Source organism: Ranitomeya variabilis, chromosome 5 (genome assembly GCF_051348905.1).
Source record: "Ranitomeya variabilis isolate aRanVar5 chromosome 5, aRanVar5.hap1, whole genome shotgun sequence".
In the NCBI taxonomy this organism is placed as follows: Eukaryota; Metazoa; Chordata; class Amphibia; order Anura; family Dendrobatidae; genus Ranitomeya; species Ranitomeya variabilis.
The window spans coordinates 556,510,314-556,534,689 of NC_135236.1; the positions used below are offsets into that span (position 1 = coordinate 556,510,314).

The 24,376-nt window shown below is 46.3% G+C and overlaps 1 protein-coding gene across 1 annotated transcript in view; it reads left to right on the top strand.

The window, feature by feature from the left end:
• Positions 1-24,166, top strand: part of RAB24 (RAB24, member RAS oncogene family) — a 40,263-nt gene extending 16,097 nt beyond the window's left edge. Inside the window, exons 2-8 of the mRNA XM_077265938.1 lie at positions 11,892-11,960; positions 13,812-13,890; positions 17,075-17,142; positions 17,218-17,317; positions 21,975-22,025; positions 22,588-22,650; positions 23,657-24,166. Coding sequence (XP_077122053.1) covers positions 11,892-11,960; positions 13,812-13,890; positions 17,075-17,142; positions 17,218-17,317; positions 21,975-22,025; positions 22,588-22,650; positions 23,657-23,721 — 495 coding nt within the window. The 3' untranslated portion in view covers positions 23,722-24,166. The remainder of the gene's footprint in view (positions 1-11,891; positions 11,961-13,811; positions 13,891-17,074; positions 17,143-17,217; positions 17,318-21,974; positions 22,026-22,587; positions 22,651-23,656) is intronic.
• Positions 24,167-24,376: the final 210 nt, after the last annotated feature.

A 24,376-nucleotide genomic window follows, 5' to 3' on the forward strand; every position in this document is an offset into this window, starting at 1 on the left:
ACCTCAAATATGTCTCCAAGGTCTGATTAGTCCGCTCGGTCTGGCCATTAGTCTGAGGATGGAAAGCAGACGAAAAAGACAAATCTATGCCCATCCTAGCACAGAATGCCCGCCAAAATCTAGACACGAATTGGGTCCCTCTGTCAGAAACGATATTCTCCGGAATACCATGCAAACGAACAACATTTTGAAAAAACAGAGGAACCAACTCGGAAGAAGAAGGCAACTTAGGCAAGGGAACCAGATGGACCATCTTAGAGAAACGGTCACACACCACCCAGATGACAGACATCTTCTGAGAAACAGGCAGATCCGAAATAAAATCCATCGAGATGTGCGTCCAAGGCCTCTTCGGGATAGGCAAGGGTAACAACAATCCACTAGCCCGAGAACAACAAGGCTTGGCCCGAGCACAAACGTCACAAGACTGCACAAAGCCTCGCACATCTCGTGACAGGGAAGGCCACCAGAAGGACCTTGCCACCAAATCCCTGGTACCAAAGATTCCAGGATGACCTGCCAACGCAGAAGAATGAACCTCAGATGACTCTACTGGTCCAATCATCAGGAACAAACAGTCTACCAGGTGGGCAACGATCAGGTCTATCCGCCTGAAACTCCTGCAAGGCCCGCCGCAGGTCTGGAGAAACGGCAGACAATATCACTCCATCTTTAAGGATACCTGTGGGCTCAGAATTACCAGGGGAGTCAGGCTCAAAACTCCTAGAAAGGGCATCCGCCTTAACATTCTTAGAACCCGGTAGGTAAGACACCACAAAATTAAACCGAGAGAAAAACAACGACCAGCGCGCTTGTCTAGGATTCAGGCGCCTGGCAGACTCAAGGTAAATTAAATTTTTGTGGTCAGTCAAAACCACCACCTGATGTCTGGCCCCCTCAAGCCAGTGACGCCACTCCTCAAAAGCCCACTTCATGGCCAAAAGCTCCCGATTCCCAATATCATAATTCCGCTCGGCGGGCGAAAATTTACGGGAAAAAAAAGCACAAGGTCTCATCACGGAGCAGTCGGAACTTCTCTGCGACAACACCGCCCCAGCTCCGATTTCAGAAGCGTCGACCTCAACCTGAAAAGGAAGAGCAACATCAGGCTGACGCAACACTGGGGCGGAAGAAAAGCGGCGCTTGAGCTCCCGAAAGGCCTCCACAGCATCAGGGGACCAATCAGCAACATCAGCACCCTTCTTAGTCAAATCAGTCAATGGTTTTACAACATCAGAAAAACCAGCAATAAATCAACGATAAAAGTTAGCAAAGCCCAAAAATTTCTGAAGACTCTTAAGAGAAGAGGGTTGCGTCCAATCACCAATAGCCTGAACCTTGACAGGATCCATCTCGATGGAAGAGGGGGAAAAAATGTATCCCAAGAAGGAAATCTTCTGAACCCCAAAAACACACTTAGAACCCTTCACACACAAGGAATTAGACCGCAAAACCTGAAAAACCCTCCTGACCTGCTGGACATGAGAGTCCCAGTCATCCGAAAAAATCAGAATATCATCCAGATACACAATCATAAATTTATCCAAATAATCGCGGAAAATGTCATGCATAAAGGACTGGAAGACTGAAGGGGCATTTGAAAGACCAAAAGGCATCACCAAATACTCAAAATGGCCCTCGGGCGTATTAAATGCGGTTTTCCACTCATCCCCCTGCTTGATTCGCACCAAATTATACGCCCCACGGAGATCAATCTTAGAGAACCACTTGGCCCCCTTTATACGAGCAAACAAATCAGTAAGCAGTGGTAACGGATATTGATATTTAACCGTGATTTTATTCAAAAGTCGATAATCAATACACGGCCTCAAAGAGCCGTCTTTCTTAGACACAAAGAAAAAACCGGCTCCTAAGGGAGATGACGAAGGACGAATATGTCCCTTTTCCAAGGACTCCTTTATATATTCTCGCATAGCAGCGTGTTCAGGCACAGACAGATTAAATAAACGACCCTTAGGGTGTTTACTACCCGGGATCAAGTCTATGGCACAATCGCACTCCCGGTGCGGAGGTAGTGAACCAACCTTGGGTTCTTCAAAAACGTCACGAAAGTCAGACAAGAATTCAGGAATCTCAGAGGGAATAGATGATGAAATGGAAACCAAAGGTACGTCCCCATGAGTTCCTTTACATCCCCAGCTTAACACAGACATAGCTCTCCAGTCGAGGACTGGGTTATGAGATTGCAGCCATGGCAATCCCAGCACCAAAACATCATGTAGATTATACAGCACCAGAAAGCGAATAACCTCCTGGTGATCCGGATTAACACGCATAGTCACTTGTGTCCAGTATTGTGGTTTATTACTAGCCAATGGGGTGGAGTCAATCCCTTTCAGAGGTATCGGAGCCTCCAATGGCTCCAAATCATACCCACAGCGTTTGGCAAAGGACCAATCCATAAGACTCAAAGCAGCGCCAGAGTCGACATAGGCGTCCGCGGTAATAGATGACAAAGAACAAATCAGGGTCACAGATAGAATAAACTTAGACTGTAAAGTGCTAATTGAAACAGACTTGTCAGGCTTCTTAGTACGCTTAAAGCATGCTGATATAACATGAGTTGAATCACCACAATAGAAGCACAACCCATTTCTTCGTCTAAAATTCTGCCGCTCGCTTCTGGACAGAATTCTATCACATTGCATATTTTCTGGCGTTTTCTCAGTAGACACCGCCAAATGGTGCACAGGTTTGCGCTCCCGCAGACGCCTATCGATCTGAATAGCCATCGTCATGGACTCATTCAGACTCGCAGACACAGGGAACCCCACCATAACATCCTTAATGGCATCAGAGAGACCTTCTCTGAAAATCGCCGCCAGGGCGCACTCATTCCACTGAGTAAGCACAGACCATTTGCGGAATTTTTGGCAGTATATTTCAGCTTCATCTTGCCCCTGAGACAAGGACATCAAGGCCTTTTCCGCCTGAAGCTCTAAATGAGGTTCCTCATAAAGCAACCCCAAGGCCAGAAAAAACGCATCCACATTGAGCAACGCAGGATCCCCTGGTGCCAATGCAAAAGCCCAGTCTTGAGGGTCGCCCCGGAGCAAGGAAATTACAATCCTGACCTGCTGTGCAGGGTCTCCGGCAGAGCGAGACTTCAGGGACAAAAACAATTTGCAATTATTTTTAAAATTTTGAAAGTGAGATCTATTCCCCGAGAAGAATTCAGGCAAAGGAATTCTAGGCTCAGACATAGGTGCATGAACAACAAAATCTTGCAAATTTTGTACCTTTGTGGCGAGATTATTCAAACCTGTAGCTACACTCTGAAGATCCATTTGAAACAGGTGAACACAGAGCCATTCAAGGATTAGAAGGAGAGGAAGAGAGGAAGGCTGCAGTATAGGCGGACTAGCAAGTGATTCAATTAAGAGCACACTCAGAACTAGAGGGGAAAAAAAAAAAAATTGTAGCAGACTTCTTTTTTCTCTCCTTTCTCAGCCAGTAATTTAACCCTTTTTTGGGCCGGTCAAACTGTCATGATTCTCAATGGCGAGAGAACATAGCCCAGCATATATGAGAACTAGCTCTTGGAAGATGGAAACTATACTGACCATGAACTAAACCTGCCGCGCAACTAGAAGTGGCCGGGTAGCATGCCTACGTTTTTTTATCCCTAGATGCCCAGCGCCAGCCGGAGAACTACCTAATCCTAGCAGAGGAAAAGACAGTCCTGGCTCACCTCTAGAGAAATTTTCCCAAAAGGCAGACAGAGGCCCCCACATATATTGGCGGTGATTTAAGATGAAATGACAAACGTAGTATGAAAATAGGTTTAGCAAAATCGAGGTCCGCTTACTAGATAGCATGAAGACAGAAAGGGCACTTTCATGGTCAGCAGAAAACCCTACCAAAACACCATCCAGAAATTACTTTAAGACTCTAGCATTAACCAATAACACCAGAGTGGCAATTTCCGCTCACAAGAGCTTTCCAGACACAGTAACGAAACAGCAGCTGTGAACAGGAACAAAATGCAAAAACACACAAGGACAAAAGTCCAACTTAGCTGGGAGTTGTCTAGTAGCAGGAACATGCACAGAAAGGCTACTGATTACATTGTTGACCGGCATGAAACTGACAGAGGAGCAAGGTTATATAGCGACTCCTACATCCTGATAGGAGCAGGTGAACAGAGGGGATGATGCACACAAGTTAAATTCCACAAGTGGCCACCGGGGGAGCCCAGAATCCAATTTACAACAGAGAAAATGAGGTGTGAAGGAGAAAATGAGAGGTGTGAAGGAGAAAATGAGAGGTGTGAAGGAGAAAATGAGAGGTGTGAGGTGCTGCTGCAGTATGAGGCTGTGTATAGAGAAGAGTGAAGCGCTGCAGGTGGAGGCTGTGTATAAGGCCACATTCACTCGTTCAGTATTTGGTCAGTATTTTACCTCAGTATTTATAAGCCAAAACCACGAGTGGGAAATACAGAAGTGGTGACGTGTTTCTAATAAACCTTTCCCTGATTGTTTTACTCCAAGTTTTAGCATACAAATACGGAGCAAAAATAATGACCAAATAACGTGTGAACGAGGTCTAAAGGAGAAAAGTGTGGTGCTGTGTACACGATACACTTTATTGCAATTTCTCTCGGGATCAAGTGGTTCCAATTGTATATGGAAGAGGAGTGTGAGGTGCTGCCGGAGGAGGCGACTATAAAGGAGAAAAGCTGTGCTGCTGAAAAATGCTGTGTAGAAAGAAGGAGCGTGAGGTGGAGAAGGAGGCTGTGTATAAAGGAGGAGCGTGAGGTGCAGGAGGAGGCTGTGTATAAAGGAGGAGCGTGAGGTGCAGGAGGAGGCTGTGTATAAAGGAGGAGCGTGAGGCGCAGGGAGAGGCTGTGTATAAAGGAGGAGTGTGAGGTGCAGGGGCAGGCTGTGTATAAAGGAGGAGCGTGAGGTGCAGGGGGAGCCTGTGTATAAAGGAGGAGCGTGAGGTGGAGAAGGAGGCTGTGTATAAAGGAGGAGCGTGAGGTGCAGGAGGAGGCTGTATAAAGGAGGAGCGTGAGGTGCAGGGGGAGGCTGTATATAAAGGAGGAGCGTGAGGTGGAGAAGGAGGCTGTGTATAAAGGAGGAGCGTGAGGTGCAGGGGGAGGCTGTGTATAAAGGAGGAGCGTGAGGTGCAGGGGGAGGCTGTGTATAAAGGAGGAGCGTGAGGTGCAGGAGGAGCGTGAGGTGCAGGAGGAGGCTGTGTGTAAAGGAGGAGGGTGAGGTGCAGGAGGAGGCTGTGTATAAAGGAGGAGGGTGAGGTGCAGGAGGAGGCTGTGTATAAAGGAGGAGCGTGAGGAGCAGCGGGAGGCTGTGTATAAAGGAGGAGCGTGAGGTGCAGGGGGAGGCTGTGTATAAAGGAGGAGCGTGAGGTGCAGGAGGAGGCTGTGTATAAAGGAGGAGCGTGAGGTGCAGGGGGAGGCTGTGTATAAAGGAGGAGCGTGAGGTGCAGGAGGAGGCTGTGTATAAAGGAGGAGCGTGAGGTGCAGGGGGAGGCTGTGTATAAAGGAGGAGCGTGAGGTGCAGGGGGAGGCTGTGTATAAAGGAGGAGCGTGAGGTGCAGGGGGAGGCTGTGTATAAAGGAGGAGCGTGAGGTGCAGGAGGAGGCTGTGTATAAAGGAGGAGCGTGAGGTGCAGGGGGAGGCTGTGTATAAAGGAGGAGCGTGAGGTGCAGGGGGAGGCTGTGTATAAAGGAGGAGCGTGAGGTGCAGGGGGAGGCTGTGTATAAAGGAGGAGCGTGTGGTGCAGGGGGAGGCTGTGTATAAAGGAGGAGCGTGAGGTGCAGGGGGAGGCTGTGTATAAAGGAGAAGCGTGAGGTGCAGGAGGAGCGTGAGGTGCAGGAGGAGGCTGTGTATAAAGGAGGAGCGTGAGGTGCAGGGGGAGGCTGTGTATAAAGGAGGAGCGAGAGGTGCAGGAGGAGGCTGTATAAAGGAGGAGCGTGAGGTGCAGGGGGAGGCTGTGTATAAAGGAGGAGTGTGAGGTGCAGGAGGAGGCTGTGTATAAAGGAGGAGCGTGAGGTGCAGGGGGAGGCTGTGTATAAAGGAGGAGCGTGAGGTGCAGGAGGAGGCTGTGTATAAAGGAGGAGCGTGAGGTGCAGGAGGAGGCTGTGTATAAAGGAGGAGCGTGAGGTGCAGGAGGAGGCTGTGTATAAAGGAGGAGCGTGAGGTGCAGGAGGAGGCTGTGTATAAAGGAGGAGCGTGAGGTGCAGGAGGAGGCTGTGTATAAAGGAGGAGCGTGAGGTGCAGGAGGAGGCTGTGTATAAAGGAGGAGCGTGAGGTGCAGGGGGAGGCTGTGTATAAAGGAGGAGCGTGAGGTGCAGGAGGAGGCTGTGTATAAAGGAGGAGCGTGAGGTGCAGGAGGAGGCTGTGTATAAAGGAGGAGCGTGAGGTGCAGGAGGAGGTTGTGTATAAAGGAGGAGCGTGAGGTGCAGGGGGAGGCTGTGTATAAAGGAGGAGCGTGAGGTGTAGGGGGAGCGTGAGGTGCAGGGGGAGGCTGTGTAAAGGAGGAGCGTGAGGTGCAGGGGGAGGCTGTGTATAAAGGAGGAGCGTGAGGTGCAGGGGGAGGCGGTGTATAAAGGAGGAGCGTGAGGTGCAGGGGGAGGCTGTGTATAAAGGAGGAGCGTGAGGTGCAGGGGGAGGCGGTGTATAAAGGAGGAGCGTGAGGTGCAGGGGGAGGCGGTGTATAAAGGAGGAGCGTGAGGTGCAGGAGGAGGCTGTGTATAAAGGAGGAGCGTGAGGTGCAGGGGGAGGCGGTGTATAAAGGAGGAGCGTGAGGTGCAGGAGGAGGCTGTGTATAAAGGAGGAGCGTGAGGTGCAGGGGGAGGCTGTGTATAAAGGAGGAGCGTGAGGTGCAGGGGGAGGCGGTGTATAAAGGAGGAGCGTGAGGTGCAGGAGGAGGCTGTGTATAAAGGAGGAGCGTGAGGTGCAGGGGGAGGCGGTGTATAAAGGAGGAGCGTGAGGTGCAGGGGGAGGCGGTGTATAAAGGAGGAGCGTGAGGTGCAGGAGGAGGCTGTGTATAAAGGAGGAGCGTGAGGTGCAGGGGGAGGCTGTGTATAAAGGAGGAGCGTGAGGTGCAGGGGGAGGCGGTGTATAAAGGAGGAGCGTGAGGTGCAGGAGGAGGCTGTGTATAAAGGAGGAGCGTGAGGTGCAGGGGGAGGCAGTGTATAAAGGAGGAGCGTGAGGTGCAGGAGGAGGCTGTGTATAAAGGAGGAGCGTGAGGTGCAGGGGGAGGCTGTGTATAAAGGAGGGGCGTGAGGTGCAGGAGGAGGCTGTGTATAAAGGAGGAGCGTGAGGTGCAGGGGGAGGCTGTGTATAAAGGAGGAGCGTGAGGTGCAGGAGGAGGCTGTGTATAAAGGAGGAGCGTGAGGTGCAGGGGGAGGCTGTGTATAAAGGAGGAGCGTGAGGTGCAGGGGGAGGCTGTGTATAAAGGAGGAGCGTGAGGTGCAGGGGGAGGCTGTGTATAAAGGAGGAGCGTGAGGTGCAGGAGGAGGCTGTGTATAAAGGAGGAGCGTGAGGTGCAGGGGGAGGCTGTGTATAAAGGAGGAGCGTGAGGTGCAGGGGGAGGCTGTGTATAAAGGAGGAGCGTGAGGTGCAGGGGGAGGCTGTGTATAAAGGAGGAGCGTGCGGTGCAGGGGGAGGCTGTGTATAAAGGAGGAGCGTGAGGTGCAGGGGGAGGCTGTGTATAAAGGAGGAGCGTGAGGTGCAGGAGGAGGCTGTGTATAAAGGAGGAGCGTGAGGTGCAGGGGGAGGCTGTGTATAAAGGAGGAGCGTGAGGTGCAGGAGGAGGCTGTATAAAGGAGGAGCGTGAGGTGCAGGGGGAGGCTGTGTATAAAGGAGGAGCGTGAGGTGCAGGAGGAGGCTGTGTATAAAGGAGGAGCGTGAGGTGCAGGGGGAGGCTGTGTATAAAGGAGGAGCGTGAGGTGCAGGGGGAGGCTGTGTATAAAGGAGGAGCGTGAGGTGCAGGAGGAGGCTGTGTATAAAGGAGGAGCGTGAGGTGCAGGAGGAGGCTGTGTATAAAGGAGGAGCGTGAGGTGCAGGAGGAGGCTGTGTATAAAGGAGGAGCGTGAGGTGCAGGAGGAGGCTGTGTATAAAGGAGGAGCGTGAGGTGCAGGAGGAGGCTGTGTATAAAGGAGGAGCGTGAGGTGCAGGAGGAGGCTGTGTATAAAGGAGGAGCGTGAGGTGCAGGGGGAGGCTGTGTATAAAGGAGGAGCGTGAGGTGCAGGAGGAGGCTGTGTATAAAGGAGGAGCGTGAGGTGCAGGAGGAGGTTGTGTATAAAGGAGGAGCGTGAGGTGCAGGGGGAGGCTGTGTATAAAGGAGGAGCGTGAGGTGTAGGGGGAGCGTGAGGTGCAGGGGGAGGCTGTGTAAAGGAGGAGCGTGAGGTGCAGGGGGAGGCTGTGTATAAAGGAGGAGCGTGAGGTGCAGGGGGAGGCGGTGTATAAAGGAGGAGCGTGAGGTGCAGGAGGAGGCTGTGTATAAAGGAGGAGCGTGAGGTGCAGGGGGAGGCGGTGTATAAAGGAGGAGCGTGAGGTGCAGGGGGAGGCGGTGTATAAAGGAGGAGCGTGAGGTGCAGGAGGAGGCTGTGTATAAAGGAGGAGCGTGAGGTGCAGGGGGAGGCTGTGTATAAAGGAGGAGCGTGAGGTGCAGGGGGAGGCGGTGTATAAAGGAGGAGCATGAGGTGCAGGAGGAGGCTGTGTATAAAGGAGGAGCGTGAGGTGCAGGGGGAGGCGGTGTATAAAGGAGGAGCGTGAGGTGCAGGGGGAGGCGGTGTATAAAGGAGGAGCGTGAGGTGCAGGAGGAGGCTGTGTATAAAGGAGGAGCGTGAGGTGTAGGGGGAGGCTGTGTATAAAGGAGGATCGTGAGGTGCAGGGGGAGGCTCTGTATAAAGGAGGATCGTGAGGTGCAGGGGGAGGCTCTGTATAAAGGAGGATCGTGAGGTGCAGGGGGAGGCGGTGTATAAAGGAGGAGCGTGAGGTGCAGGGGGAGGCTGTGTATAAAGGAGGAGCGTGAGGTGCAGGGGGAGGCGGTGTATAAAGGAGGAGCGTGAGGTGCAGGAGGAGGCTGTGTATAAAGGAGGAGCGTGAGGTGCAGGGGGAGGCAATGTATAAAGGAGGAGCGTGAGGTGCAGGAGGAGGCTGTGTATAAAGGAGGAGCGTGAGGTGTAGGGGGAGGCTGTGTATAAAGGAGGATCGTGAGGTGCAGGGGGAGGCTCTGTATAAAGGAGGATCGTGAGGTGCAGGGGGAGGCTGTGTATAAAGGAGGAGCGTGAGGTGCAGGAGGAGGCTGTGTATAAAGGAGGAGCGTGAGGTGCAGGAGGAGGCTGTGTATAAAGGAGGAGCGTGAGGTGTAGGGGGAGGCTGTGTATAAAGGAGGATCGTGAGGTGCAGGGGGAGGCTCTGTATAAAGGAGGAGCGTGAGGTGCAGGAGGAGGCTGTGTATAAAGGAGGAGCGTGAGGTGCAGGAGGAGGCTGTGTATAAAGGAGGAGCGTGAGGTGCAGGAGGAGGCTGTGTATTAAGGAGGAGCGTGAGGTGTAGGGGGAGGCTGTGTATAAAGGAGGAGCGTGAGGTGCAGGGGGAGGCTGTGTATAAAGGAGGAGCGTGAGGTGCAGGGGGAGGCTGTGTAAAGGAGGAGCGCGAGGTGCAGGGGGAGGCTGTGTATAAAGGAGGAGCGTGAGGTGCAGGGGGAGGCTGTGTATAAAGGAGGAGCGTGAGGTGCAGGAGGAGGCTGTGTATAAAGGAGGAGCGTGAGGTGCAGGAGGAGGCTGTGTATAAAGGAGGAGCGTGAGGTGCAGGGGGAGGCTGTGTATAAAGGAGGATCGTGAGGTGCAGGGGGAGGCTCTGTATAAAGGAGGATCGTGAGGTGCAGGGGGAGGCGGTGTATAAAGGAGGAGCGTGAGGTGCAGGGGGAGGCGGTGTATAAAGGAGGAGCGTGAGGTGCAGGGGGAGGCGGTGTATAAAGGAGGAGCGTGAGGTGCAGGGGGAGGCGGTGTATAAAGGAGGAGCGTGAGGTGCAGGGGAGGCGGTGTATAAAGGAGGAGCGTGAGGTGCAGGAGGAGGCTGTGTATAAAGGAGGAGCGTGAGGTGCAGGAGGAGGCTGTGTATAAAGGAGGAGCGTGAGGTGCAGGAGGAGGCTCTGTATAAAGGAGGAGCGTGAGGTGCAGGGGGAGGCGGTGTATAAAGGTGGAGCGTGAGGTGCAGGGGGAGGCGGTGTATAAAGGAGGAGCGTGAGGTGCAGGGGGAGGCGGTGTATAAAGGAGGAGCATGAGGTGTAGGGGGAGGCTGTGTATAAAGGAGGAGCGTGAGGTGCAGGAGGAGGCTGTGTATAAAGGAGGAGCGTGAGGTGGAGGGGGAGGTTGTGTATAAAGGAGGAGCGTGAGGTGTAGGGGGAGGCTGTGTATAAAGGAGGAGCGTGAGGTGCAGGGGGAGCGTGGGGTGTAGGGGGAGGCTGTGTATAAAGGAGGAGAGTGAGGTGCAGGAAAAATAAGGCCCCTTAACTGCTGCAGTTTAAAGTCGTATCGGCAATCGTTAAGGGGTTAATATTGTGTTAAAAAAATACTTTTGCTTTAACAAAATGGCAGCGGTTGTGTTCCGAGTACCAGTGCGGGAGTGTTGCTATGTTGAACAGAGAATGTATTTTCCTCGTGCGCGTTCCCACGCTGGGGCCTCGGCACACAGTGGGCTGCGCAGGTGCAGATTGAGAGCACTGCTTGCCGATAGAGGCTATTGCGCATGCACCAGCACCGTTTGTTGAAGCAAAATTTTTCTTTTTTGAAGGCCACAATATTAAATGCGCAGGCTGAAAATAAAATACTATCAATACTTAGGTAATCATTTAATTTGTGTTGCAAATCTGTAGTGTTGAATATATGATATGAAATGTTATAATCATTATAATTTCTTATAACTAACTGCAGTTAGTTACTATGCCCAGGCAACGCCGGGCTCTTCAGCTAATAGAAAATACATTCCAAACTTGCCTAATTTCTCATTGGCTAGGATTATCTTCTTATTTCTTACCATGACAAAGATCTTGCCCAGAGTTAGGAACACATCCTAATCCCCCTATCCCCCTGAAATCGTGCAATGCCTGTCCATCAGCTGTCTCTTGTATTTTAGCTCATCAGCGTGCAAAGTGAATGGGTCTGGTCTGCAATACCAGACACCTTCCAATTCTGGAAAATCCATTTATCACTAGCTACACAGCTCCAAAACCAGAACTATACTGAGACCGTGTGTATGGAATCAAATAATAAAATCAGTTTAGTTCCCTTTTGTTATAGTGTGTGAGGGGTATCATCACGCTAAAGTTTTTATGTGGATTTTAACTCATATACATTTGAAAATTCATATAAAAAAGGCTTCAAACAGTGTTTGAATATTCTTTGATGTGAATTTTGAAGATCCGTGTTGCCAAACTCTGTGCAAACATACATTTAAATGGGAATTCGTCAGCAGGTTTTTGTTATGTAATCAGACAGCAGCATAAGGTAGGGGAACAATACCTAGATTCCAGGGATGTGTCACTCAGTACACTGGGTGCAGCAGTTATGATAGTGTTCATCTGCTGCTGATAAAACACTGATTGTATTGAAACAGCAAAACCGCACAGAAAGAGACATCCCGGTAATCAGCAACTCTGCTCCTAGATCACGGTGTCCTCGGATTACACTGCAGACACCTGCTGACAGATTCCCTATAAAGCATAACGGTCATTTTAATTTCTATTCCATATATCAATAGAACATGTGAAAATAAAACTGTGGTTACACCACTTTAAGGTCAAACTGCTCCATTGTCCTACCCACTGCATGAGCACTGACTATTCTTGGGGAACCCCGATTTCACATACATATAATATCTTTATGTGATTTTTTTTTTTAGACTATTGGGGCCGCATTTGTCGCCAAAGCTATAAATGTTGGAGGCCGGAATGTGATGCTGGGAATCTGGGTAAGTAGTTATGGTTATGGGAGAATTTCATTATAATAAAAGAGTGTAAAATGGAGCTCAGAGACCCTCTAATATATTATAGCATACAAATCTTTGGGGGGGGAGGGGTAGCTGAGAACTGGATATAGAAGATAGTGAGAAAATATTTAATATAATTTGTATTTATTCATTGAAATTCCTGCCTTGTGTGATTAGAAGTCAAGGGGGCGGTCCAAATCAGTGATCAACAGTCATCTGGGTGTGTACACTTATACACAGATCAATTAGTACCGCCTCCTTGACTGATAAGCAGGGATTTTATTGAATTCCTATACAGGTTGTACTAAATGTTACACAAAACTATAAAAATCGATCTGTTCAGCTTTTCCTGCTCTATAACAATAGAAATAGCATGGCATTTCTAAGCTGACAGATTCTCTATAAATGCATGTATTACGGGATACAAATATTTTGTGCAATTAGTTTGTAAAAAAAAAGTCACTGTCTGGCCTTTACAGGCTGATTGGGTACCTGGATGTAGAATGAGTGAGCCGAGAATCAGTCACTCATTCTGAGGAGAGTTTGGAATTATTGGCATTTTTCTGTGCTCCTGTCTGTGGATTTATGACCACATCAGAGTTCAGCACAACTTTGTTGTGGTCTCTGGTCATAAATCAGCAGACAGGAGCTCAGGAGAAGACACAAAAGTTACATATTCTCAGTCACAACAAACTCCCTGGTTGATTCTGAGATGACTCATTGGTCAGCCAGCAATATACGGCGCAGCACATTGCCTATAGAGTGCTAACAGTGCAAATTTTGAATGAAACTCAAATTTCAAAAATGATTTTTAGCCAAAATATACATGCAAATATTTTAAATATTAATTGAATAATCTGCAGTTGCCTGAATTTATTGCTCCTTTACAAGCACAAGAGAATTAAAAATCTCCATGATTGGCCCCTGGCACAGTTGGCAGTGCCACCTTAGAATGGAGAAGGTACAAGAGTCCTTTCTATTCTCTCCATTTATAGAATTCATACATTCTGCTGAAAGCACAATGAAGGCAGCGGCGAAGCGTAAGAATTGTTCAGTGCTACCCGATTTACTCTGAGAATCATAGTCGCGATTATGCTTCCATATTTTTAAGTCAAAATCAGGAGTATTATATACTACTAGATTGTGGCCGATTCTAACGCATTGGGTATTCTAGAATATGCATGTCCCCGCAGTATATGGACAATGATGATTCCAGAATTCGCGGCAGACTGTGCCCGTCGCTGATTGGTCGAGGCAACCTTTATGACATCATCGCCATGGCAACCATTATGACATCTACGTCGATACTGTGCCCGTCGCTGATTGGTCGAGGCCTGGCGGCAGACTGTGCCCGTCGCTGATTGGTCGAGGCAACCTTTATGACATCATCGTCGCCATGCTGTGCCCGTCGTTGATTGGTCGAGGCCTGGCGGCCTCGACCAATCAGAGACGCGGGATTTCCAGGACAGACAGACAGACAGACAGACAGACAGAAAGACAGAAAGACAGACGGAAAAACCCTTAGACAATTATATATATAGATATATAAAAGGGGTCATCTAGAAGGGTCGTATAAAGGGGGGGTCATATAGAAGGGTCGCATAAAAGGGTCATATAGAAGGGTCACATAAAAGGGTCTTATAGAAGGGTCACATAAAAGGGAAGCATAGATCTTTCTAATAGGTTTCCAATCCACTTCTGATTTTGGCTTGAAACACTGGTGCAGAAAATGCCAGCATACCACTGAAGCCATATTGCGAGGTTTGCCTTATATAGTAAGGCCTTGACATTAATTTTGCATGTTGACAGTGTTGAAACTTTTCTTCTTTCCAGGATACTGCAGGTTCAGAACGTTATGAAGCCATGAGCCGTATTTACTATCGGGGAGCTAAAGCTGCCATTGTCTGCTATGGTAATATATATATGATGGTCCATTACCCCTTTTACCACCGACGTGTTCTGTACTGTCAAGACAAAGTGCAATGACCGCCCACACTTAACATCTGAGAGTCTATTTTATCCAATGGACATTTTACGTCCACTACATGTATGCTGGATATTGAGTTTGTGTATGGAGTGTCCTTAATAGCAGTGACCGGAGCCTACTCTGGTTGCTGCTGATTAATCACTTAAATGCTGATTTCAACTTTTGACAGTAGCATCAAAGTGGACCTGTCACCAGATCAAGTGTGGCCAGTGCTTTTGTTTTACTCCCCTGAGTAAGGCATTGTTTTTTTTTTTTACTGCAATACTAATATTTATGATCTTTATAAGGGAGAGTGGCTTTTAGGGTAATAATGCAGAGTAGTCTTACATGACATGTATTTAAAAGAAAAGTAAAGCGTGATTATTCAGGGGAGTAGAGGTAATAAAATATGAGCAAAACCTGGTTAATTTTCACCCGGTGATAGGACATCTTTAAGAGTCACAGTCCTCTTGGGGCGTCAGTTCTGGCAACCATTGCTCCAAACCTTATACATGCAATGGGATTATCACATTGGCAGCCGGTGCCATCAGGGAGAGGTTAAAGTGCTATTGAGGAAAGGAACGTGCATTGTCTACATTGTAGGTGCATTCATGTGTGGTGGAGAAGAATGTGGGTTCTTGTGGAACCAGTCAGTGGAGCTTGGCAGAAGAGCATTCCATGTACAAATCCAACCTAAATCCAGTTTTACTTTTGCATTGTTATTAAAAACAAAACAAAAACAAACAAAAAAAAACCTTACATGGATGATTACTTTCTGTGTAACCTAGGAGTCGAAAGCTCAAGGAGAAATATACATTTACAGTGCAAGTAAACTTTTAAGACCGTTGAGGCCCCTGAGAAGCACCGTTGATCGGTGGGGTCTGGATCCTGAGCCATTGCGTGCACAGAGGAATGTACGGGCGCAATACAAGGTTTATGGGTCACTTCTCTGTCCTCTCTTCCATTAACTGAGCTCTTCTGTTCTACGGATTAAGTGATCAGTGGGGTCTCAGAGCCCAGACCTCTACTGGTTCATGGTATTTTTAAGGAGCTGCCATATATTCCAAACACATCATGGTTTTGTTACTTTTTAAATCTAAAATGCATTCTTTGTTCTCAGTGCACTTAGTTGATTTATTGTATGTTCTGACGATTTCTCCATAAGTATGACCTACAAGCTTAAATATACTGTTTGGGTTTTTTCATTTCACCACTGGGTAGGTATCAGTAATATATGTTTCCTGTTGGTAATAAAATACTTACCTGTGGCCGTCTTAACATTTCCAGCTCTGCTTCAGTCCCTGTCAGTCATCTTAACATGGCCAAGTGCTGTGTGATGTTGTATCTGATAGCACTCAGCCCAATATTACACTATAGGGCAGTGCAGATTATTTTCTCATGCTGATTTGGATCACGTGCACCCCTATAAGTGTATGGGTGTGTGTGAAACATTGGACAGCACTCGGATGCCACCCCAGTGCAGTCCAATATACACGGAGTCAGGCCATGGAGGAGATGGAGAAATTACTTTCTCCGTCTCCTCCACACCTGTGCTGCAATTTTCTGATGAGAGAGGATCGGGGCACAGAGCACTGACACTCAGATCACGCTCGCAGCAGAGCAGGAGCCGAGGGTCATTAGTATATCGTATCCGATGCCATATACTAGTGTGACTCCGGCCTTAGGGCTCCCTCACATAACCATATGTTCGGTCAGAGTGCTGTCAGTGATAAAAAAAAAAATATAAAAGGGACATCACTTGGACCAATATTATTCAACGGGGCAGTACAGATGACTTTTTTTTCACTGACCAAATCTACATGTGAAAACTAAAATAAAAACAATTGCACATTCACTACTAGTTTCCGCCATAATTCAGATGAGACTTACACATTCAGGTCTATGCGTGCATTAAAAAAAAAAAAAAAAAAAAAAAGGATTCCGTATCCAACCACAGTATAACATCAGATTTTACAGATACATTACAATTATGTAACATAGGAAACTGTAAACGGTCCTGAAAATGATTAATAGCTGCTGCAAAAAAAAACAGCAAAAAAAAAACCACAGCTTGTATACAGACTGCCGTAGACAAACAAGATAAGAAAATCATAATTTTTATTCCGAAACAGCGTAAAACAAAGTCATATCATAACAGTTTTTTTGCAAGACAAAGACTCAGGTGCAGCAATTCACATGCATACAAATAGCACACCCAAGCAAAATAAAGTAAGATGATATACCATTGCTAGTAAAGTGACAGTGCTTCAAGTATACCCAGAGTTTAAGTAGTGATAATAGGGGTAGCCATGTCAAATATAGTGTGGTCAGTGTGACATACTGTATAGTAACATGTGATACCGATCGTATTGACACAGGGCATCTACTGAAAATCACATTAAATCAATAGTTCTTACCCATAGTTGTGATGCCCGTCGCACGTGTAACCTGTACGTGCGTTTCGCGTGGGCTTCGTCAGGGGGCTGAGAATACGGACTGCACACGGATGACAAGTGAAAAAAAAATTGAGTTTTCTGAATGATACTCTGAACAATTTTTTATACGCTCATGTGAATTGACCCTTAACATAAGTCTCTGAACGCCTCGCTCTTAGTCTGGTCTGTGCAGTATAGATTGGAGTGATCCGGCAGGTCACAACTGCGGTCAGTGGTGGAGAATAAGAGCGGTGGGGCGACCAGTAAGTATTTTACTACACACAGGGATCATACATTTCTGAGACCTATCCGGTGGTGAAATAAACAAAAAAACTGGGGTGATACTTTAAAACGTGAACAGACATGCGGTTTTTAATAATAGTAATAATAATAATCAAAACCTAGAGGTGTCGCATAAAAAAACCCAAACAATATTTGGGTGAATCTGATTAAAAAAAAAAGTGATCTTTTGAATTGAGCATTCCAAGAGGTGACATTTTATTCTAGATATTGGTGCCCAAAGAATCCTTGGTCACAAGAGGGTTAAAATTGACAATATGAATAAGATAGCTGGCACCTGAACATTTGTGACTTTAGGGCGCTGGTGATATATACCTGCAATAAGACAACAACAGTCAGTTAAGTTGCTTTTTCCTAGTTCATGAAGTTATTACACAATTTTTCCTCTCCTCTAGATCTCACAGACCGCAGCAGTTTTGAAAGGGTAAAATTCTGGGTTAATGAACTGCAGAACTTTGAAGAGGTTGGTATACTCTCGTCACCATGTGGAAATGAGCCTTACCCCGTGATCCCAATGATGATGTTTTTCTATTCCCAGCACTGCCGGATATATGTTTGTGGCACAAAGAGCGACTTAGTTGAATATGACAAGGGCATGAGACAAGTGGACTTTCATGATGTGCAAGATTACGCAGATGGTAAGGTCTTTTATATTACTAGCCGAGCTTTCAGTAGTAGGGTGTAATGGGTTTACTTCTAGTAGACAGGATGCTATATTGCTATATTAATGTAATAGTTTATTGCCTTCCAGTTATTTGGCGGTGCAGGGAACCATTAGTCACAACCAGGTGAGTGCGGCAATAATCACGTCCCAGTACTCTGACAGCCCGCTCTGCGTGCACGCTATAGACACATACACACGACCTGCAGAGCAGGCTGTCAACGTGCAGAGAAGTGATTATAAGGCGGTCTCTGTATAGCAAGTGATGACTGACGGCTTCCTGTCCCACACCGATGACTAAGAGCGTTTACAGGGAGAATAAAACGTCATTTTCTTTGTCGCTGCGCTTCCAGTAAGTCGGCTATACAGTTAAACACCATTTATCTGCATATTAATGCTATATCTGCAGGTAAATAGTGTTTCTCAGGGCAAGAGGTTCCCTTTAAATCACAAAGACTTTCTGCTATTTTTTTCAGTCACAGACTGGCATTATGTATGGACACACTTCTGTTCCTGGAAAAATATTACGAGACTCGCAATATATTGAAGATGTTTTGTGTTTACAGCTCTTATGCAGACCTATGTATCTCATGGTTACAGACTACAAACAGGCCAAATGTGTAGAAAGTAGCCTGGAGTCGTGTGTTACTTCCTACCACGTACGAATACTTGCAAAACTGCTCCAAGTTACAGGAACTGAAAGAAAAAAAAAAAATCACTGAATGAAATATTCCAGTTGCAAATCTTTATTCATTACATAGTGGAATGCGTTGAGAATAAAAAAATTAAAAAAAATGATCGATCAAAACAAACACATCCAGCCCATGAACGGCAGCGCTTTTCAGGACTCACATGCAAAGATAATATTTTTATTTATTTATTTTTTTATTAATAGAAGATACCTACCTAATAAAGAAAACATCCAAAATATCATCTTTGGATGCTAGTCCTGGGAAGCCCTGCCACTCATGGGCTGGATGTGTTTTCGTTTTGATTTATTTGTCCTGTGTGAGCCTGTGTTTGGCTCTTTCACTTGGATCCACCCAATGCAAGCTGCAAGCCCTGTCCATTGAAAAGTATCCCAGAGGAATTTTTTGAGGATACACAATCTAAAGCCATATCAGTCTTCCAACAGGTGAGTGCATGAAGTTGTGCACCCATCAAAGACATATATTGGGTTTATGCACATAGGGCGCCGCGTTTTGTCTGTTCTTCCAACCATTTTTTTTCTTTCATTCTTAAAAACGATTAATGTAAATCAAAATTAATATCCCATGGAAGTTTGGATTTGGAATGACAATCAAAATTAAAAATCAAATTGCAGGCTGATCCAATTTCAGTGGAAATGCCTCAAGACAAGGAAATGATGTTCAGTAGTGTGTGTGGCCTCCACGTGCCTGTATGACCTTCCTGCAACGCTTGGACATTGTCCTGATGAGGCGGCGGAGTGGATCTCCTCCCAGACCTGGATTAAAGCATCAGTCAACTCCTGGACAGTCTGTGATGCAATGTGGCTTTGGTAGATGGAACGAGACAATGTCCCAAATGTGCTCAAATGGATTCAAGTCTGGGGAACAGGCAGGCCTTGGTGTTCTCTGGCAAATACCAATCGCCCTGTACGGTGTTGGTTGTAGGCACAACACCCACTTGTGGACATCGGGCACTCATGGAGTCTGTTTCTGACAGTTTGAGCAGACATGTTAGTGGCCTGCTGGAGGTCAGTTGCAGGGTTCTGGCACTGGTCCTGTTCCTCCTTGCACTAAGGATGATGTAGCGGTTCTGCTGCTGGGTTGTTGCTCTCTTATGACCCCCTCCACATTTCCTGGCATCTGCTCCATGCTCTGGACACTGTGCTGACAGACACAGCTACCCTTCTTGCCACAGCTCGCACTGATGTGCCATCCTGGATGAGCTGCACTACCTGAGCAACGTCTGGGTTGTAGACACAGCCTTATGCTACTGTACCTCTAGGGGGAAAACAAAATGCAAAAGTGACCAAAACAACAGCCAAAAAGGATGAGAACAGAGAAATGGTCTATGGATACCCACTGCAGAACCACTCCTTTATAGGAGTTGTCTTGCTAAGTGTCTATCATTTCTACCTGATGTCTGTTCCATTTGCACAACAGCAGGAGAAATTGATTCACAATCAGTGTTGCTTCATAACTGGACAGGTTGATTTCAGAGAAATGTGATCGACTTGGAGTAAAACTGTGTTTCAGTGTTCCCTCCATTTTTTTGAGCAGTGTCTATACACACCCAATATATAAATACTAGTGATGAGCGAGTATACTCGTTGCTCGGGTTTTCCCGAGCACGCTCGGGTGGTCTCCGAGTATTTGTAAGTGCTCGGAGATTTAGTTTTACTTGCCGCAGCTGCATGATTTACAGCTGACAGACAACTTGAATACATGTGGGGATTCCATAGCAACCAGGCAACCCCCACAAATACTCAGGCTGGCTAGTAGCCGTAAATCATGCAGCTGTGTCAACAACAACTAAATCTCCGAGCAATTACAAATACTCGGGAGACCACCCGAGCGTGCTCGGAAAACCCGAGCAACGAGTATACTCGCTCATCACTAAAACACAGTTATGGCTGAAAGTGTTGGCACTCTTGAAATTGTTCCAGAAAATGAAGTATTTCTCCCAGAAAATTATTGCAATTACACTTTTTGTTATACACAAATTTATTTCCTTTGTGTGTATTGGAACACCACAAAAAGAAAAAAACAGAGAAAAAAGGCAAATTGGACATAATTTCACACAGAACCCCCTAAATGGTCTGGGCAAAATTTTTGGCACCGTCAACGTAATATTTGGTTGCACACCTTTTGGAATAAATAACTGCAATCAATGGCTTCCTATAAACCATGCTTCTTCCACCTCTCAGCTCCAGGAGTGCACACAAGGTGTAGTAGTGTAGCGAGCAGGTACGTCTCCGGCAGGACAGAACACAATGTCAGTAAGTGTGGAGCAGTGAGATGCAATGCACCAATGTCCCGAATCCTCCAGAGAATGATACTCCAGGAGCAGATCTCCACTTCAGATAATACATTATGTTCCCGGAGAGGAATTCCGCCCCACCCCACCCCACATTGACAAGGGAATACTCCCACAATGCTATATAGCAGAGTGTTACATTATAGTCCTGGGGAAAGTGGCATTTGCAGGATTTTCTTAATGGGTAAGTTTAATTTTTTTTAATAAAAATAAATAAATTGGTATTTAGTTTTGACTGGACTCCGAGCTTGTAACCTATTCTCCTAGCTCCTGCAACAGCCGGCGAAGCACGAAGCAGAGGATGTGGCTGCAGGTTATGGAGAAAATATTACATAGGACACATTGTCTGGACAGCAAATAACTGTCTTAATACTAAGAGCCCCCATACACGTGAGATGGCTGTCAGATGACCAATGCTTCAGCCGATAGTTTGCCCGCCAGCCATATTTCCCATGCACTGTAGCAAGAATTTGGCCAAGCGCTCCTGTGTTCGCTCCTGTGTTGTCTTTGAGAAAATTGCGAAGGACATCCCTAGAAGAGCAAAGTGATCCGATTGACTTCTCCCCCAACAAGTAGTTGGCTGGCGGCCCCACATATGTTAGAGTGAGACGAACCTAATGTGCCAGACATTCGTCTAATGAAAGTAAGTAGTGAATGTCTGTCCTCTAAGGTTTAGCATTTATTTAGCAGTCGATTATGGCATCTAGCAACATAAGGTAATCTTCAAAGCACAGTGACATCTGGAAAATGAAGCTGGCAGGTGCCTGCAGTAACCACATAGCAATGTGGCTTACACGGTCCTGCAGGGGGTATTATGCAAAGGTACAATATGGTAATTGCCTGATGCTTGTAATAACTGCAATGTCAGTTACACCATCTGGCCACAAGGGTCATATTCCCTAACACAATCACTCCACATATGGAAGGCAATATGGTTGACCAATGCTCACCATTGCATTGCAGGTGTATGTGACTACAAAGCTAAGGGGAAATCTATGGAGGATCTGCAGAGTTGGGCATGTGGTGACATTACATTACAGCTAGAAGACAAATGCGGAAAGTAATACTGCCTAGAACAACATTGGGGTAAGGGTGCCCCCTTGTACCCTACTTATGTAAAAACAGCAGGTAAAATAAAGGTCATGCCACGCAGAAGTCCTGGTAGATTGCAATGGAGCAAATACTCATCTGTATTCGGAGCTTTCATAGCATTGAATTAGAAAGAACCGGTGCATGGGCCACCACCTCTCCACTCACTGGTGGTCAGACGATGACCATAACAGGAGATCAGGGGACCCCTCATGGATATACTATGAGTGTCTTCAGTAAGATAATCCCTTTAATGTTCTGGTGAGGCTGGAAGTCACACACCACCCAGAAGTGAGAAGGAGTAGGTAATGATTGCAGCCTAGTAAGATCACAATGGTGAAGCATTGTAAGTCTGGTGGGCAAGCTGCTCAGTGCCAGTTTCCTAAAAGCAACATCCTATACCAGGGCACTGTACGGTATTTGGCATGGTCAGTTATTCTATAAATCCAGCCATTGCAAGGGTTCACCTTCATACAATACAGTATTGATATTTTTTGACTGACTGTAAATTTGTCCATCTCATTGTGTCTCCTTTTCGGTAGAGATTAAAGCTCACCTCTGCGAAACATCCAGTAAAACTGGACAAAGTGTAGGTAAGTTCTGCTACAGCTTTGGTTGAGCGGTGAATTGGTAGAAGGGACAGAGTCTTGCTGGTTATGTGCCGTCTGATAGTAAAACTCTCCCCCCCTTGTGTGCCGATATGTGGATGTAGAAGGCAAAGGTTCAGCTGCTCTACTTGTGCTATGCTGGGCACGCATAGCGGCGTCCTCTCCCTTCATTTGGGAGGTCATCTCTACATGGCCATAATATGGGCACACTTTTCCAATAACTAAAATGGCCGAACCTGGGAGAAAACAGGGATTTTTTTTTTTTTTTAAAGTGTTTAGGAATCCTTATTTTTGCCTTCAAAACTCATTCTCAATATTCATTAAATCAGTTGACAGACGATCCACAGTGATACTCACCAAAGTAGTCTGAAGGTGGTTTTTTTGCACACTGCAAGCAACACATGTAGATTTTGCCAAGAAAATCTGTGTAGGAGACAAGATACATATCAGCATAATATTTGTATATAGCGTGACTTTTTCTAAATTCATTAGTGTGTTCCTCGCATTTATTCTTGTACAGTACATTCATGCTTTTGTGTGTATGCAGATGAACTATTTCAGAAGGTGGCAGAAGACTATGTGAACTACAGTGATTTTCATGTCCAATCAGGTGGGTATAATAATCTACTATTCAATAGGTTATTTTATTTCAAAGTGTTCTACTAGCTACACAGTACAGAGGATTTATCGGTAACCAGAACAATAGACTTATGCCCTTTAAACCAGGGCTTCTCAAACCTTGTTGAGGCCTCACCAGATAGACCCAGGTGAAGAATGAACCTCAACATATAGGAGCAAAGGCCAGTCCAAATTTTCCTAAACTGTGACTCATTTTGTGCTTGTTCCTAAGTTATGCAATTATGTTACTAAACCAGCGATTGCTGTAAAAATTGACTCCTCAGCTGGGTTTCACCACTATCTAGGGAAACCTCATGGGTGAGACTTGCCTCATAATTTGAGCACTCCTGTGAAATGTACGGTATATTGTGCTCATTGACAACTCGGATAAGCCAAAGCATTGATTTTTTTTTTATATATTAACCCTTTCATGCATATGGACGTAACTACATCCTGCATTGGAGTGACTGTTTTGGCTACAGAAAAAGAATGCTGCAAAAACGTCACATGTGAATATGCCTCTATCTAGGCAGATTTTGTGCCAAAAGAAGCTGATGCAGACTGTATGGGGTTGAGTAATCGTTATTATGAGCATCCCTTCCTTATAAAGTTGCATCCTTTCAGCAGCACATGCTCGTTTACACATGACGATGACCATCTTTAGGCTGCATAAACGTTGCGATCAGTCGAAGAACAATAGTTTGCTTTGTCATGAGCCGATCCCTCACGTTTACACTGGCCAGTGATTAGGAACCAGCATTCTTCGGCTGATCGGCCCATGGAAAAGGGGCCTTAAGAGTAGTTTGTTTATACAGAATCTTTCCAATCCTCGAGGTTTTTAATATTAAGGGAGTCGGCATGTGATTATGAAAGGTTATTGGAAAGCAAAATGAATGGAAAATAATCCTAAATTAGTGACTCCATCCCTAAATGGCCCCTGCATGTACTATTGCATTATTAGCCAACGTGGCTGACCCTCTTGTTTTTAATATTTTCAGAGCCAAAGGGAGTGGACTTGAACTCTAGGAGAGACTTGGCTTCCTATGCCTGCTGCCATCACTAGAAATGAAGGAGCCTGTGGCCTCGACAATATCATCTCTCTGACAGTCCGTGCTGTATATTATTTTTTTCTTGAAAGCGTATGAGGAGTTGACATCTGCCCTGTGATTGTAACACCTAATGTCCCATGCCTTCTTTGGGAGAAGTTATCTTCTATCTATGCCAAAACCTATTTATGCACATTATAGGAAGAGACCCCAAAAATGTAAATGAAGACTATAGCTGGAAAATGAACCTCATCTGGATACACTGGATTTGGTTTCTTAAGATAAACTTTGGATGATCAGTTTCTTGTAGCTGAAACCCATGAAAAGAATGAAGGAATCTGACTACAGAAAATCACCTGGACAATACAATTTCTGTTACGGACCGGTTTGCGGTTGGAGTGTTTTTGTTTTTTATTTTTCCCCTCCAGTTTGTGTTTCCAAATAAAAATTCATTCGCAAGTCTCTAAAGATGTTTTTTTCAAAAAGTATATTAAACACAAAACATTATATAATTTATTACTGTAATCCTGCTCTCACCCGAGTGCTGGATACAGTAATACCTGGTCCAGGCTACAGAGGGCACCTGCACAGATCTCACATCTGCTACCATATTTCCGTGTAGGGTCCAGAGGCAATTAAAGAAACTCCCATGAAAAGTTTCTTCATTAAAAT